This window comes from Xyrauchen texanus, chromosome 20 (assembly GCF_025860055.1).
Source record: "Xyrauchen texanus isolate HMW12.3.18 chromosome 20, RBS_HiC_50CHRs, whole genome shotgun sequence".
Classification (NCBI taxonomy): domain Eukaryota; kingdom Metazoa; phylum Chordata; class Actinopteri; order Cypriniformes; family Catostomidae; genus Xyrauchen; species Xyrauchen texanus.
The window spans coordinates 43,481,742-43,500,259 of NC_068295.1; the positions used below are offsets into that span (position 1 = coordinate 43,481,742).

The 18,518-nt window shown below is 39.6% G+C and overlaps 2 protein-coding genes across 4 annotated transcripts in view; one reads left to right on the top strand and one right to left on the bottom strand.

The window, feature by feature from the left end:
- Positions 1-13,656, top strand: part of ccdc88ab (coiled-coil domain containing 88Ab) — an 80,065-nt gene extending 66,409 nt beyond the window's left edge. For 2 of the 3 annotated variants that reach the window (XM_052151273.1, XM_052151275.1), the window contains 6 exons: positions 2,316-2,522; positions 2,718-2,783; positions 3,200-3,402; positions 4,869-5,265; positions 6,427-6,495; positions 13,430-13,656. In XM_052151273.1, coding sequence (XP_052007233.1) covers positions 2,316-2,522; positions 2,718-2,783; positions 3,200-3,402; positions 4,869-5,265; positions 6,427-6,488 — 935 coding nt within the window. In that variant the 3' untranslated portion in view covers positions 6,489-6,495; positions 13,430-13,656. Of the gene's footprint in view, positions 1-2,315; positions 2,523-2,717; positions 2,784-3,199; positions 3,403-4,868; positions 5,266-6,426; positions 6,496-9,559; positions 10,292-13,429 lie in introns of those variants that run through there. The other variant, XM_052151274.1, reaches the window with a different exon arrangement.
- On the bottom strand, positions 10,311-18,344 carry LOC127660597 (prolyl-tRNA synthetase associated domain-containing protein 1-like). Its single transcript, XM_052150915.1, has 3 exons — positions 18,295-18,344; positions 13,385-13,490; positions 10,311-10,673 (listed from the first exon to the last, which is right to left on the bottom strand). The coding sequence occupies exons 1-3, from the start codon at positions 18,342-18,344 to the stop codon at positions 10,311-10,313; spliced, it is 519 nt and encodes a 172-aa protein (XP_052006875.1).
- Between the last annotated feature and the right edge of the window lie 174 nt (positions 18,345-18,518).

Below are 18,518 nucleotides of genomic sequence, written 5' to 3' on the forward strand. Positions count from 1 at the left end.
ATTATCTGTCTTCTTTGATGAAGAAACTTCAACTAAGCACTTGAAAAACTCACATATTGACAACGAAATTAAAGGAATATTTGGGGTTATTTCCAATATAATATATTTGTGCAGCTTAAGTGGCATAGACAATAATTTAATCTTTTCCTCAGTGTGTGTATGTATGAAGATGTTTACAGTTAAGCATTTACAATGGAATTAAGAATATATTTCTTCAATTCATTTGTTGTTGTTCTTTCCCTGTATTCTGGATGGTTCCAAAGCAGCTTGTATTTTTGTTACAGCAGTTGCATGAATTCTTCATTTTTCTTCTATTATATTCTTCTATTGTATTACTAATATCTATTACTACTACTACTATGACTAATAATAATAATAATATAATAATTAAAGTATTGGTATTCCGAATAGCAATATATACTGTATATATATATATATATTTACACAGATGAGCCAAAACATTATGACCACACGCAGGTAAAGCAAATAACATTGATCATCTCCTAACAAGGCCACATGTCAAGGTCTGGGTAGATTAGATGGTAAGCGAACAATCCGTTATCATAGTCAATGTGTTGAATGCTGGAGAAAAGGCCTGAGCGACTTTGACAAGGGACAAATTGTTATGGCCAAATGACTGGGTCAGAGCATCTCTGAAACGGCAAGGCTTGTTTGGTGTTCCTGGTCAGCAGTGGTGAGTACCTACTGACAGTGGTCTGAGGTGGGACAAACCGCAAACCAACAACAGGGTATAGGGTGCCCAAGGCTCATAGATGCGCAAGGGCAATGAAAGCTATCCTGTCTGGTCTGAACCGACAGAAGGTCTGCTGTGGTACAAGTCACAGAAAATGTAAATGATGGTTACAGGAGGAATGTGGCACAGCACTCAGTACATCATACACTGCTGCGTATTGGACTGCATAGCCACAGACTGGTCAGAGTGCCCATGATGACCATTGTCGAAAGTGCCTACAATGGGCACGTAGCATCGGAACTGGACAATGGAGCAGTGGAAGAACTTCACCTGGTCCGATGGATCCCATTTTCTTTTACATCACGTGGACAACCGTGTATGTGTACGCCGTTTATCTGGGAAAATGATAGCACCAGGATGCACTGTGGGAAGAAGAATGATGAAGCTGGTGGAGGGAGTGTTATGCTCTGGGCAATGTTCTGCTGGGAAACCCTGGGTTTTTATGTGGACGTCAATTTGATACATGCCACCTTTCATGGCAGTGGTATTCCCTGATGGCAGTGGCCTCTTTCAGCAGGATAATGTGCCCTGCCACACTGCACACTTTATTCAGGAATGGTTTGAGGAACATGATGAAGAGTTCAGGGTGTTGCCCTGGGCTCCAAATTCCACAGATTTCAATCCAATTGAGCATCTGTGGGATGTGCTGGACCAACAAGTCTGATCTACATCGGCTCCACCCTGCAACTTACAGGACTGCTGCTAATGTCTTAATGCCAGGCAGATACAACAGGACAACTTCAGGGGTTTTGTAGAGTCCATGCCTTGGCGGGTCAGCGCTGTTTTGGCGGCATACGGCGGACCAATAGCATATTTGGCAGGTGGTAATAATGTTTTGGCTCATCATTGTATATAGTGTATATAAAAAGTAATATTGAAGTTGGTTGTGAACTCTATTGGCAACAGAGTGTGGGCAATACATGACTTAGTTTGGAGACATGAGGCATCTAGTTTGTAGTTTTTAGAGCAGTTTCAATGTGACTTCATGCCTTTTTAGCCTTGTTATCTACGTAAGCAGCAGAAATATGAGATTTTAAATGTTTTTTATTTATTATCACAGTTCAATTCACAATTACAATATTTGACAAAATAATCACAGTATGGTTTTTGGCCTAATCATGCAGCCCTAGTTTTATTTAACTAGATGTCTAAATCATCCTTTTGAGATAGGATTACTTTTCTACATAGAAGAAATTTTGGTTGAGTAACCGATTTGTGTACTTCACAGATTTTTATGTCACATCCTTTCCTGCTGTCCTTGTGCATATATCTAGTTAAAGTTACCAGATGTACTTTTTTAACTGTACATGTTTAGCATGCTCTTCGATTTCTCGGCCTGATCACTGGCATTCACACTTCTTCCTCATTCGCTCCTCCTTCTCATTCAACTCTCTTGATTTTATGTCTCTTTTCTTCATAGTGTCTCCCTCTTCCATCACTCATATTTACACATGTTCATGGAGCGTCTTGCTTGTGAATCTGATAGTTGAAAGGTTTTAATTGAGTCTTGATGTGCTCCTCTATTATATTAGTATATGAATCATGTGTTTGTGTGTTTTAGCAATGAACGACCTGCTGCAGACGATGGCATTGTCTGAGGGTCAGTGGTCCAGCAGTATTGATCATCTTGAAGCTCCTGACGAGATGACAATCGGCGCTCAGCGTGGGAAAGAGTTTGGATCCATGGACTATTCCAGCACTGCTTCTGACTACGCCACCCTAAACCTGACCCGTGGCCGCAGAGCTCATCACAACACCAATGAGAGAGGTACACAACCACTCTCTGTATTGTCCATAATCACGTTTGATCACATGGTTCAGTGTTTTTGTTTTGTTTTGTTTTTTATCCCTGTGCCATATCACTGTCTAGGACTCCATGAGGTTACACTTGTGTTTATTCCTTGAAGTTTTGCAGTTGAAGTAATCGTACATTGACAGTAAGATGCTGCTTTATTGTCTGCAGATAATGCATCAAGTGATGGCATCACACCTTTGTCCTCTGAGGATTCCAGTGTACTACAAGCTCAGGGTGAGAAAATAACATTTTAAACTGCTGTTCATGTATCATGTACTACATCTGTGATGCTTTTTATGTAGGTTATAATTGACTCAGAACATATTTCTCTCTGATCTCTCTGCTCATTGGTCAGCACTGTTATGAATGTGTGCCAGTCTGTACTGGAACATCTGTTGACCCAGTGTGTGCCGTCATGTCATGCTGTTCACACACATCACACACCATCACTCCTGCACATTATGTATACAATGAAGCTCTTATGTGATAATGGTGTTTTTCCTTGGTTTTATGATATTCGTTTTGGAATAACTCATTGAAAGGAGTGATTGTAGTAGCACGCATGTTTAAATAAAAATGTGTTTTAACACAGTGTGTTGTACAGCATTGTGTCATTGTGTGTATTCTCTCTCTAATCACGTGTGAATCAGGTGTGATGAATGGCGCTGTGAGTCGTCCTCACAGTGAGAGCAGCGGTGATGTCAATATGAGTTTAGACTCTCCAGTGAGGCAGACACCATCACAGCCAAGTGCACTGGACTACACTTCTGCCAACAAACGTAGGACTAAATCTGCCGGCAGTGAGACAGTTTCACTGCAGCAGATCCTGGACGAGAGCTCAAACCCTCAAGAGGTGATGACACAAGCACCAACATACACATTCAACAAATTATCTTCATGTACTCATTCCTAGCAAGCAGCATATGAAATTATCACACCATTTGAAAACTATAACTATAAAACTTAAAACACGACACATGTTAGCATGAGGCTGGTCTCTTGTTTCCAGACTTTCCCTATCAGTATAAAGACTTGCTGCTTATTTTACAGACATGTAAAAGCAAAATTAATTGTGGTTGGACGCTTAAAGCTGAAGTGTGTGACTGTGCATATTAAGCTGGGATATGAGAAAATATTTTAAAAGAGACAACTGTAAGTAAACCATTTTTTAGGTTAATTTTCTCAAACTTTTAACACAGTGTCTTTGTGACATTATAATAATTCCTCTGTTTGAGCGACCCATCCATACCAATACTGAACCAATGTCATTTGAGGCCGGACTGTTATCTGTTATAATTCATTACATTTATATAGTGCTTTTCTAGGCACTCAAAACACTTTACATACAATAGGGGGAATCCCTATTCATCCACCACCAGTGTGCAGCATTAGTGCGCCAGTACGCCAACCACTTTTCCTGGAGAGGAAAGTACAGTGACGTAGCCAATTCATATATATATATAGGGGATTATTAGAAGCCATGGTGGATAGAGGCCAATGGGGAAATTTGGCCAGGACACCGGGGTTACATCCCTACTCTTTTACGAGAAGTGCCATGGGATTTTTAATCACCACAGAGAATCATGACATTGGTTTAATGTCTCATTCAAAAGATGGTGATTTTTTTAATGTATAGTGTCCCTGTCAATATACTGGCGCATTAGGACCCACACAGACCACAGGGTGAGCACCCCCTGTTGGCCTCCTAGTACCTTTTCCAGCAGAAACCATAGTTTTCCACAGGTGGTGTCCCATCCAGGTACTAGCCAGGCTCCAACCTATTCAGTGGGTAACCAGATGAGAGCTGCAGGGTGATATGCTGTTAGTTTGACCAATGGCAGACAGGAGGCATATTCGGAATGCTGTTTGTAAACAATGTTTATTTTTGACATTCTGTTTTATGGTATGGAAATTGCATTCTTCAGTTTAACTGTGGTTGGTGGCATGTGGAGATAGACAATTCTAAAATTCAGTGCTACTACAACAATAGACCAGTGTGGAAAACACTCAAAATGTCAAATGATTGCACAGCAGTGTCAATCCATCACCAGCCATACAGAATACAACAAAGAAAATGTGTGTAGATTTAGAAGGCAATTTCTGTTCATTGAAAAGCAAGAAGAACCGATTATTTCAGATAGAACCCGCTAGCCTGCTAGATTTCTATAGTAAGTGCATTTACTATACAAGTTTCCAGATTAAATGATTTTGTGCGGTAGTCAACAACATGCCACAGATGCAGTCCAAGAGGACAATAATTGTGTTGTCATTAGTCATATGGTAGAATGTGTCTGATTGTTAACGTGTTTCTCCATGCAGGATGCTCTCACAGCAGCACAATCACTACGTCTCTCAGGAGCCACACTACAACCATCCAGAGAGCATGTGAAAGGGCGGGGCATCTTACGCTCGGCCAGCGGGAAAGCCACGACGGCAGATTCCAGTGGCGCAAGAGCCAGCCAAAAGGGACGTCTGAGTCTGCGCAAGGCAGAGAGTACACGGGTCAAGGGTTCGGCCCCGCCCCGATCCAGTCTGTCATCCCAGGCTAAAGCCACATCTGTATCTGAACGGCTGGACGCGTCTTCATCCTCTGGTCTGCCTCGCGCCAGCAGCGTCATCTCCACCGCCGAGGGCTCCGTCCGCCGGACCAGCATCCACGACCTGCTGTCCAAAGACAGCCGTCAGCCCGTGCTGGTGGACCCCGTGCCCTCATCCCGTGAGTACGGCTCTGTTTCCACCGCACCCGCTCCTAATGCAGCCCTGCCCAAGTCCGCTAGTGAACCTTGCAGCATAGAGGAGCCTGAGCTGGCCAGTCTGCAGTCGTTTCTAGGCCCCTCCTTCACCGTAGATTCCTTTTTCCTGGACTCCATATTTAGTGAGCCTGCGCTGAAGTGCGACAATAGAAACCAGAACATCCTGTCGCTCAACACGTCTCTCGTTAGCAACATTAGTGGCCCCCCCCATAAACCCCCTCAAAACAAATCTAGAGGTCAGAGTTCAGCCCCACCCGATGACGTTGAACCTGAAGATGCTCACTTGCTGTGGTACGAGTACGGCTGCATTTAAATCACCCGCATGAACGCTGCAGTCACTCCCTCTGCTCATTTGCTTCCTTCCTGTCTGACTGATGGCTGCCTGTGACCTTTGACCCTTTCGGGATCTTCCTGTTTCTAACTGACCAATTATTCAACCACGTATCTGCATGAGTTTTGTAATCGTTTTTGTTGGTGGCTGTTTTGTAACTCATGTTTATTGCAATTATTCTCTTGGTAACACATTGAATAGTTTTTAATAACAATTTTAATAACTGATGTCACATCATCATCACCTGGTGTGTGCTGTATTTTTGGAGAATGTTGGCACAGTTAGCAGAAGCTAATCTACTTTGATATTTATGAAATGAGGCTTGTAGAACAAGTCCCATGATGCCCGTGTGTGTGTGTGTGTGGAACGACCTGCTGCATTCCTTTATTTTATTATTGAAGTGACACAACTGCAGCTTTTCCTGCCGGATGTTCACTGGACATTTGTTTATTTTTATGTTTGTGTGTTTGTGAAAATCGTGAAATTCTTGCATGGCTTTCCCCCTCACCTTCAATCCTTAAGCTTGATTTTGATCGGTCTGATCAAAATGAGTATTTACCAGAATATGTCTTGTGTTTGTTTCTTTGTATCTTTGTTCATGTATAATCTGTGCTGTACACATCACAAATGTGGCCAAAACTTTGTTGTCATAGACTCACGAACCTCCCAATTCTATACAGGTTAAACCAGATTTATCAACCGCATACTGATTCTGCATTATATTTAAGGTGTTTCTTGAAGGATGGTTCTTTTGTGACATTCAGTTGAAATATGACATGCTTTTGTTCTGCAGATGTGGGACTGTTACAGGAAAACAGGAAATCTAAAAGCAGAGCTTCCGCTCAGAGCTCATAATGAACATGTGAGTATGCAGAAATACAAGTCACAAACCTCCCATGATGACTTTGTGCTGTCCCGTTTGTGCAAACACTCAGGAAACGCTGCCATCTGAATAATTCAGGATTTTTGTTTTTATACTTTTTTTCATTTCATTTGAAAATGTTACTCCTGAACATTCAAGAAAAATGGGTATTAAAAAGTGTTGTTTCCTTGCACACATCAGTATTTATATACAGTGTATATATATATATATATATATATATATATATATATATATATATATATGTATATGTAACACTGTCTGGTTTATAAATATAACAAAACATACAGAACAAATACAGACTTGTTTTGAACACAGGACTCTTAAAGCACTTGAAACATTAATCAGACCTCTCTGCCAACCATGCGGTCATTTTTATCAGTCATTTTTTTATTTGTTATTAAATTGTTTCATTTGTATGCATCTAAAATTTGTATTTTATCATTCATTGTTATTGTATTATTGCTACATATTCTGGCACTCTTCATCGATCTTTATTTGAAAGTTTAGAATTAATTTACTTATTATATAAACAATAAAAAAGAAAATCACACACTACAATTAGGGCTGTCAATTGAATACATTATTTATATAATGAAATATCATAAAGAAAATTAACTAAATTACTCATACCCTCTCACTCATACATAAATTCCATAATATAGGAGTTTCCTACAATCGGAGCAATTCAAGCTCAGAAGCAACTGACACAAACTAATAAAACAAATGCAGGCAACACTCTGCATCAAACCACACTTACCGAGAGCAGCAGCCATTCACACATGATGCATTCTTGAGTCCAAAAACAGCTGGACAGAGTGCAACAGAATGCATTTTTAAAAGTTGAACTGTTCACACAAAAACTTTGTGACACATCATCTTAGTCAAAGAAACCAGTATGACGCATGTGTACATAGCAGAGAAATGCTTTCTTAAGATGCGTTACATTCATATAAGTGGACAGAGGGCACTCTCACTGTCGCTGCGTCTGTACATCTATACTTCCCTACAGAATCCTCTGTATTTATACAACAGTAAGCAAGAAATACCTGGAAGACCTACTATTTCTGGCAAGATTCTGAAATGCGGATTGACTGAACACTTTACTATCCCATAATCCACTGGATTTACAAGAACGACGGTGAACCGCGAGCTGAATTATGGATGAAGTTTGTTTGAAATCTATTAATTCTACTCGCATTCCTAAAGAACGCACTGTTTTACCTGCCGAGAATTGCATCCTTCATCAAATTAAGTACATACCGTGATTTCAGACGCAGGGAATGTTATGGTGGAAAAGGTGGATATAACTTGGTGGGACTTTCCTTTTGAAAGCTTAATCCACACATGATCAGAAAAATATGTGGTTGTGTTTAGTCTGTGGGGGTTTGAAGCAGCAGAAAAGTTAACCTAATGTAAATTGTTATGTGAACATTGAACTTTATGCTAAGCAAAAATGCTGTTTCTAGCCCTTTTATAAGGCACAATTATACTTTTTCTATCAAAAAAATCCACAATCGTCCTTTTTTTTTTTTTTAAAGAAAGTCCTTTGATATTAGTGCAAAGATGTACTGCAACAGTCTTATTCTTTATGAAAATATTTAAAGGAAAACAATACAAATATATCTAAAAATCCACAAAAGAAGATACATTTACTTTGTTGTTTATAAAACAACACTGCATAAGATATTTAGGCTTTCTAAGTGTATTTTGTCTTTCTGTGTTGGCAAATTTAACTTGTTCTTAACTTATTTATAGTCAAAACCAGTGAAAAAAGTTGTGCTGAAGAAGTAATCCAACGTAATTCAGTTATGTTACTGACCTTGAGTAATCTAACGGAATATGTTACAAATGACACTTCACTGCATGTGTTCCACTACAGACTAAATCTGTTAAAAGTAACCCTCCCAACCCTGAAAACAATGAGAAATTGCAAAGAACACCACACAGCCTTTGTGAATGGCCTCTATGAAATGCTAAATGTATTACTGAGACAGTAGACCTTTTATAGCCTTAGAATTCAATATATTATAACATTTTCAAATAAGGCTTTTTGTGCTTTTTTTAATGTCTATTTAATTATGTTATCTGCCACAATAATGTCATCATGTCTTTGGGTTATCTTTATTTGAATTCAATTCATTATGTAATTAATTTGATGAGAATGTGTAGTCGATAGAAAGATCTAATTTGAACTGAAAATGTATTTTGAATATTGAAGAATATTCTGGGTTCAATACATTTAAGTTAAATCAACAGCATTTGTGGCATAATGTTGATTACCACAATGGAGGGGGGAGGTTTACTCATGCTGTACATCCCAAGATATCTGCATTTAAAAATATGAATAAACTCCAGACACATCTGAGTCACGTTGTATTCAGTAGTGATCACCTCTGGAAGTACACAACCGCAAATTTGATATAATTCCTCCTTCCAAATTTAAATTCAAGTCAGCTGGCCTGTAACTAATGTAGTTTGGGGTAGGGAACAAGGTTTTGAGAGGGAAACAGTGGAAAATAAACCTTCATCTCTGCATTAGCTGCTTTGATGGCATTTTGATGAAATATTATGAGGTCAATTTTTTTATATATATAAAATACCATGGATTAATCATTCACAATAAGACCTGTAACATCCATTTATGAAATAAGTAGGGTCCATTTTAATTTCATGCAACTTTAATAATGTCAGAAAGTTCAAAGTGTTACTTTGAAAGGATATGTTGCAGCTTAACAGGGTTGAACAGAAAGTGAAGGACAAGTAATGTGTAAAACTACAATGTGTACGCCTGATATTATAATTTGAACAATAGTAGAACTGGACGCTGAACTCCAATAAATTCTAATGACCCAATAACCCATTTTTTTCTACATCTATTCAACTACTAAGTTCTGCAAATTGGCAGACACTAATGGCAGTGTTTCCTGAGAATAATTCAGTAGGATTTTCACAGGTTTGATCTCTCGTGTCTCTATGTGTCTGTTTCTATCATTCTGCCTCTAATCTAAGTTTTTCCACTTCTGTCTGTCTACTCTCACCTCAGAGAGAAACATCAACTTCTACAGATTCCTGACGTGAGAAAGACTGAATGTTTTTAATCGTGGACCCTCAATGACAATGGAGAAGAAATGTTCTTTATTTTCCTTGAATCAAGGAACCATTCCTCAGCTCTGTCATTGTGATGAAATAAGCTTTTTGTTTTTCTTTGTCATCAAATCTTTATTTGACCGGCATGAAACATACTGTATGTGTGCTGTATAACAACTCTTTCGTACACGTTTTTAATGCATGACGAGCTGCAGAAGAAACAAACACTTTCAGTCAAAACCAGAGAAGAACCGTTTTTAATATACCAAAAAAAAAAAAGACAGAGAAGTGTGAGTCAGAGTGAGCAGGTTTATTCCTGTATAACAAAACTTCAACCCTCATGTTCTTCTTTCCATAAATCTGATGTGATAAACTTCTTTTCACCGTGATCTCAGATCTCATTATTGTAAGACAGAAACAAAGTGTGTTCATGTGTAAAAACAACAAATGTAAACGTGATGTAGTGCTTGTATTGTGGACAAAAGTGTAAGGTTTATTATCAGGACTGTTAGTTTGATTGACGTTTATGAGCTGGAGGTGGTTTCTGCTCATCTGCAGTTGTCTAGAAGACGTTTCCTCAGATGTCAAAAGGACATTCAGCGGATCTTATTTTATTAGATTCTTTCCAGATGAAACACAGACATAAACTTAAAGAGATATCTGGGAGATATATGTGTGCTATCTGGGGTGATATTAAAGCAGGTTTCTCAATCAAAGTTCAGGATGATGGGTAAAAGGTTGGTCTCCTTTAGAAACTTGAGCAGATCTTCCAGTTTGAGTCCCATAGTGGCGCTGTTGGTCACGGGGTGGAAATAAACTCTGTCGCGGCCTCCGGTGGTCAGATCGGAGTCCAGCAGCATCGTGACACTCTGATGTTGATCACAGAAGAGCGAGAGTGACGTGGCGCAGCCCATAGCCACCCTCAGCTTCTTCAGCATCAGCGAATCCTCGGCGAGGTTCCCAGCGCTGATGCCAAGACGCTTTGCCACGTCGCCCAGATTGAGCCGCCGATCGTGACGTGCCGACAGCAGCCACAGATTCCACTTCTTGCCTTTGACACATACACTCACCTAAAGGATTATTAGGAACACCTGTTCAATTTCTCATTAATGAAATTATCTAATCAACCAATCACATGGCAGTTGCTTCAATGCATTTAGGGGTGTGGTCCTGGTCAAGACAATCTCCTGAACTCCAAACTGAATGTCAGAATGGGAAAGAAAGGTGATTTAAGCAATTTTGAGCGTGGCATGGTTGTTGGTGCCAGACGGGCCAGTCTGAGTATTTCACAATCTGCTCAGTTACTGGGATTTTCACGCACAACCATTTCTAGGGTTTACAAAGAATGGTGTGAAAAGGGAAAAACATCCAGTATGCGGCAGTCCTGTGGGCTGAAAATGCCTTGTTGATGCTAGAGGTCAGAGGAGAATGGGCCGACTGATTCAAGCTGATAGAGGAGCAACTTTGCCTGAAATAACCACTCGCTACAACCGAGGTATGCAGCAAAGCATTTGTGAAGCCACAACACGCACAACCTTGAGGCGGATGGGCTACAACAGCAGAAGACCCCACCGGGTACCACTCATCTCCACTACAAATAGGAAAAAGAGGCTACAATTTGCAAGAGCTCACCAAAATTGGACAGTTGAAGAGTGGAAAAATGTTGCCTGGTCTGATGAGTCTCGATTTCTGTTGAGACATTCAGATGGTAGAGTCAGAATTTGGCGTAAACAGAATGAGAACATGGATCCATCATGCCTTGTTACCACTGTGCAGGCTGGTGGTGGTGGTGTAATGGTGTGGGGGATGTTTTCTTGGCACACTTTAGGCCCCTTAGTGCCAATTGGGGATCGTTTAAATGCCACGGCCTACCTGAGCATTGTTTCTGACCATGTCCATCGCTTTATGGCCACCATGTACCCATCCTCTGATGGCTACTTCCAGCAGGATAATGCACCATGTCACAAAGCTCGAATCATTTCAAATTGGTTTCTTGAACATGACAATGAGTTCACTGTACTAAAATGGCCCCCACAGTCACCAGATCTCAACCCAATAGAGCATCTTTGGGATGTGGTGGAACGGGAGCTTCGTGCCCTGGATGTGCATCCCACAAATCTCCATCAACTGCAAGATGCTATCCTATCAATATGGGCCAACATGTCTAAAGAATGCTTTCAGCACCTTGTTGAATCAATGCCACGTAGAATTAAGGCAGTTCTGAAGGCGAAAGGGGTCAAACACAGTATTGGTATGGTGTTCCTAATAATCCTTTAGGTGAGTGTGTATATATGTATGTATATGTGTATATATATAATATATATATATATATATATATATATATATATATATATATACATACACATATGTGCTTCACGTCTCTCATCTGAGTGGAATCATTAAAAAAAACATATATAGCCCTATATTATTATAATTTTTATTTAATGATTTCATTCAGATGAGAGACGTGAGGCATCATCTCCTCCAACATAAATACTTCAAACCACACAACACATCTGCTTTTCCTCACGGAAAAATCTAGATGGAAAAAAACTATTTTGTGTGTCAAGACCAATCCCAATGTATTGTGCAAATATGTGTAAGAAAGAAGACCAATGAGAATGCAAACTTTGAGACGACTTCATTTCTGCCGGTAATATTTTTAATATTCGGTCAGAAGAAAAGTATAAAGTTCAAGAGCACAGACTGAAATGATCTACAAGACAAAGTAAGAATGGAGATAACTTGAAGTGCTTTGGGGGAATTCATTGCAGATTCAACACTAATCACAGTTATTGAGGAACATCAATACAGTAACACTGTAAATAAAATGAAGGATCATTCGGTACCAGTCTGCTGTCATGATTCTGAGTGATATTTCAGATTGTATGGACCCTTTTCACAAATCCGGGTTGGTGCTGAAGTAGACGCATAATAGGGTAAACTTGGACCCTTTTCACAAGCAGACTTCATGACGTGTGTGCCTTCTTTACCAACGTAAATGTAGCAAACTTTTTATATTTCTAATTTAATATTAAAATATTATAACATTGTACTTTGCATTGTATTACCCTGGAATAAGTTTTAAAAATCAATTACCCTAGCTGTGATGAGGCCTCTAACACATCTGTTGAGAGATTGACAGAAAACGTGGCCCGTTTCTCTCATCAGAATCAGAATGAGCTTTATTGCCAAGTATGCTTACACATACAAGGAATTTGTCTTGGTGACAGAAGCTTCCAGTGCACAAACAATACAGCAACAAGACATTGATAATAATAAAAAATACACATTTAATAAAACATACATATATATATATATATATATAGAATACACACACACACTCACATATATATATATAGAATACACACACACTCATATATATATAGAGAGAGAGAGAGAATACACACACGCTCACACACACACATATATATAGAATACACACAGAATACACACATATATATATGTGTGTGTGTGTGTATTCTATATATATATATATGAGTGTGTGTGTGTATTCTATATATATATATATATATATATATATATATATAGAAAATACACACACTGTCAGGGATCAATCAGGCTCGTTTCAACCCACCACTCAAAGATCACTCTCCCCAGAATACTAAACACACACACCTGATCATCATTAATTACTCCATCAACCAGCTCAATAAAACACTCACCGCGATTCCAGTCGTTGTCAAGCCTCCAACAGGAACAGACCGTTTCCTCCCGTATCCCTGTGAAACCTGAACACCTGAGTATTCCGCTTCCTTACCTGACTCAATACTAACCCTTTGCATTGTTGTTCTGCCATCTCCAGATCTCCCGTCCGATTCCTGAAAGCCCATGTTTGATATCTGTCCAAGTTGCTCCGACCAGTCCTAGAAGAAAGAATGGATTAACGAACTGAGACTGAGTATTATGCCACAATTGAAGTTATCTGGATTACCTGTTGTTCTCCGTACATCCAGCGATCTTCACCAAACCTGCACCTGAAAACTCACCTTATACCCACCTTGCACGAGTGACACTTTAATAAAACAGTATTTGAATCACTTACCTCCGATCTCCTGGTCTCTATCCTGACACACACTCACACACACATATATATATATATATATATATATATATATATATATATATATATATATATATATATATAGTGTGTGTGTATTCTATATATATATATATGTGTGTGAGTGTTTGTGTGCATTCTATATGTATATGTGAGTGTGTGTGTGTATTCTATATATATATATGTGTGTGTGTATTCTATATGTATATATGTGAGTGTATTCTATATATATATATATATATATATATAGATAGATAGAATACACACACACTCACATATATATATATATATATATATATATATATATATATATAGAATACACACATATATATATATATATATATATAGAATACACACACACACACACACACATATATATATATATATATATATATATGTGTGTGAGTGTTTGTGTGCATTCTATATGTATATGTGAGTGTGTGTGTGTATTCTATATATATATATATATGTGTGTGTGTATTCTATATGTATATATGTGAGTGTATTCTATATATATATATATATAGATAGATAGAATACACACACACTCACATATATATATATATATATATATATATATATATATATATATATATGAATACACACATATATATATATATATATATATAGAATACACACACACTCACATATACATATATATATATATATATATATAGAATACACACACACACACACTCACATATACAAATACATATATATATATGTGAGTGTGTGTGTATTCTATATATATATATATATATATATATATATATATATATATATATATATGTGTGTGTGTGTGTGTGTATTCTATATATATATATATATATATTCAGAACTGGCTTAATTCTACGTGGCATTGATTCAACAAGGTGCTGAAAGCATTCTTTAGAAATGTTGGCCCATATTGATAGGATAGCATCTTGCAGTTGATGCAGATTTGTGGGATGCACATCCAGGGCACGAAGCTCCCGTTCCACTACATCCCAAAGATGCTCTATTGGGTTGAGATCTGGTGACTGTGGGGGCCATTTTAGTACAGTGAACTCATTGTCATGTTCAAGAAACCAATTTGAAATGATTCGAGCTTTGTGACATGGTGCATTATCCTGCTGGAAGTAGCCATCAGAGGATGGGTACATGGTGGTCATAAAGGGATGGACAAGGGATAGTCCTGTGGGCGAAAATGCCTTGTTGATGCTAGAGGTCAGAGGAGAATGGGCCGACTGATTCAAGCTGATAGAAGAGCAACTTTGCCTGAAATAAGCACTCGTTACAACCGAGGTATGCAGCAAAGCATTTGTGAAGCCACAACACGCACAACCTTGAGGCGGATGGGCTACAACAGCAGAAGACCCCACCGGGTACCACTCATCTCCACTACAAATAGGAAAAAAAGGCTACAATTTGCAAGAGCTCACCAAAATTGGACAGTTGAAGAGTGGAAAAATGTTGCCTGGTCTGATGAGTCTCGATTTCTGTTGAGACATTCAGATGGTAGAGTCAGAATTTGGCGTAAACAGAATGAGAACATGGATCCATCATGCCTTGTTACCACTGTGCAGGCTGGTGGTGGTGGTGTAATGGTGTGGGGGATGTTTTCTTGGCACACTTTAGGCCCCTTAGTGCCAGTTGGGCATCGTTTAAATGCCACGGCCTACCCGAGCATTGTTTCTGACCATGTCCATCCCTTTATGGCCACCATGTACCCATCCTCTGATGGCTACTTCCAGCAGGATAATGCACCATGTCACAAAGCTCGAATCATTTCAAATTGGTTTCTTGAACATGACAATGAGTTCACTGTACTAAAATGGCCCCCACAGTCACCAGATCTCAACCCAATAGAGCATCTTTGGGATGTGGTGGAACGGGAGCTTCGTGCCCTGGATGTGCATCCCACAAATCTCCATCAACTGCAAGATGCAATCCTATCAATATGGGCCAACATTTCTAAAGAATGCTTTCAGCACCTTGTTGAATCAATGCCACGTAGAATTAAGGCAGTTCTGAAGGCGAAAGGGGGTCAAACACACAGTATTAGTATGGTTTTCCTAATAATCCTTTAGGTGAGTGTAATATATATATATATATATATATATATATATATATATATATATAGAGAGAGAGAGAGAGAGAGAGAGAGAGAGAGAGAGAGAGAGAGAGAGAGAGTATACACACACACTCACATTAATTAATGCTTTGGTAGAAAGAGATCTAAAGTTTAGTAGCCCTATTTTTATATGATGTGTATTTTTAATTTGTTTGTTTTGTTCAAGTTTGATCTTAATCAAAAAAATGTTCAATGATTTAGTGAGGGTATTGTGTTTGGTAGTTCGGGGAACAGACACAGTCTCTATGAGATATCTAGGTGATACAGTCTCTATGTGTTGTAGTTTATGTGACCTGTGTGACGTCTCAAGGCAGCTAGCAGACGTTCGGATTAACCAGTTTGTCTGCTTCCTGACCTGGGCCCCAGTTAGTCAATTACTATCATTATTAAGACTATGAGCCAAATTACTAGAGAGGAGAGTGGCACTTTCCCTGGAGGGATGGAGTCAGTCTCTCTTTAGCAGGTCAGGTCTACCCCAAAAACTCTTCCAATTGTCTATAAATCCTATTTTATTCTTCAGACACCACTCAGACATCCAGCCATTCAGTGACACTGATCTACTATAAACCTCGTCACCACGACGAGCAGGGAGGGGACCAGAGCATATTACAGTGTCTGACATAGTTTTTGCAAATTCACACACCTCTTTAACATTATCTTTAGGGATCTCCGACTGGCGAAGCCGGACATCGTTAGTGCCGACATGGATAACAATTTTAGAAAATCTACTTGTAGCATTAGCCAGCACTTGTAAATTTGATTTGATGTCAGACGCTCTGGCCCCCAAAATACAATTAACAATAGTGGCTCTATTTCCACGTTCCTTACAATAGAATCACCAATAACAAGGGCTCTCACAACATGACTCTCAGTGGGTGTATCACTGAGTGGGGAGAATTGATTGGAAACCCTAACAGGAACGGGAGAGTGGTGTCTCTTTGCTGAGCGAGTATGCTACCGAGACGTCACCCAAATGCCCTGCTGCCAGGGCTCTACAGCCGGAACCAAAGTGTGTGTGTTGCTCTCTGTACTACTCGCATCCGAAACAGTATCTACAGCTTCTCTTTCTCACTGACCTCCACTAGCGTTCGAATGCAAGTTTCTAACTCATTAACCTTCTCCATCAGCCTGACTAATTCCTTACATTTATCACATATGAATCCCTCACTGCTGACAGAGGAGGCTATTGTAAACATGTGACATGCAATGCAGGAAGAAATAACATGAGCGGATGCCATGACTTACCGCGAATTGTTTGTTGTTCCTGAGCGGTGAGGGTTTGAGATTGACGTGAATCCCTCACGTAATTGTTTGTTGTTGTTGGTTGTTCTTGATAAGCGGTGCTTTGAGATCGATGCAATAATCTGTGTACCGCAGAGGAGAAAAAACGGGTGCGCGCTGAAAAAATGCACGCAGTTTAAAATAGATAAAAATAGAACGCTGATGCAGGTGGAATATGCGCGCAGTTGAATCGCGAAAAGAGAATAATACGAGGGAAACCCGATGCGCGTTTAAAATGGCAGATGTTAAGGATTAAATGCTGAAAACAGATAAGCGATGCTACAAAAAAAAAAAAAGCTCTCAGTGGTAAGGACCAGGAAGGAACCTTGCCACTTTGAATACAGTGCACTACAGAAATCTTTGGGCTATTTTATACTAGGGATTGACAATGATTGATGTAATAGCTCACTAAGTTTAGGGATAAGGTAACTAAAAGTTTTAATACTTACAAATGATGCATTTATGTTTGAAAACATCTATGAGCCAAAAAAGGGTTAGATACACTTGATGAGATACACTTGATCAAATACGCTTGAAGGTACGTACACACTGCCAGCGACTTTATCGCTGCAGGTCGCTGGTGGCTGGCGGTGAAGTCGCTAGTGGGCGTTCCCACTACTGGTTGCCTAGTAACGTTTATAAATGACATTCACGGATGCCATTCCATTGCCGTTGACAGCGAATCGCTTTTCTTGCCGCTAACAACAAACATTTTGGAGGGAAAAGCCTAAATATAAATGGAATCAGTACATAAAATGCTTTATATCAAAGATGAACGAGAAACGAGGCGTGCTCTTTGCCATAGCGGCGGTTTATCTGCGGCGAAAACGCAAACGCCGGTCTGTCTGGGTCCACAAAACCATTCAATCTCGGAGTCAGCACGGCGAATACCACCGGCTGGTGCAGGAGCTGCGACTGGATGAAGTCCGGTTCCAGCAGTACTTCAGGCTTGACAGGACCCAGTTTGAAGAGCTGCTGCAGAGGGCTGAGAGAGAGAATGATCACGTGAGCTCTCCCGTCTTCTCTCCTATTGGCTGTCGCTTCCGTTAGTCGCTCCAAAGTTGAACTTTTCTCAACTTTTTCGCGTCGCTGGACACGCCCACATCTAGCGCCAACGGTCGCGACAGCTCGTATCGCCGGAAGTCGCTGTGCTCGCATTGAAAATTAATGGTATTGAGTCGCTGTCGCCGCGATGTCGCTGGCAGTGTGTACGTACCTTGAGCACAGAACATCGGTGGCAGTGGGCGTGGCCTCTATTTTGCTCATTTTATGAAAAGATACTACAGTAAGCAGATTGATGCCAGAATTGAACAACCTGGCGGTGGACCCATCTGGTGATTAACAAGAAACCCAATGTGGTGCAAGCAAAAATATGAGAGAGTCTTTGAGAGGATTTTATAACTGTTTCTAAACATAAATTGAAAGCAGAGAAATGACATG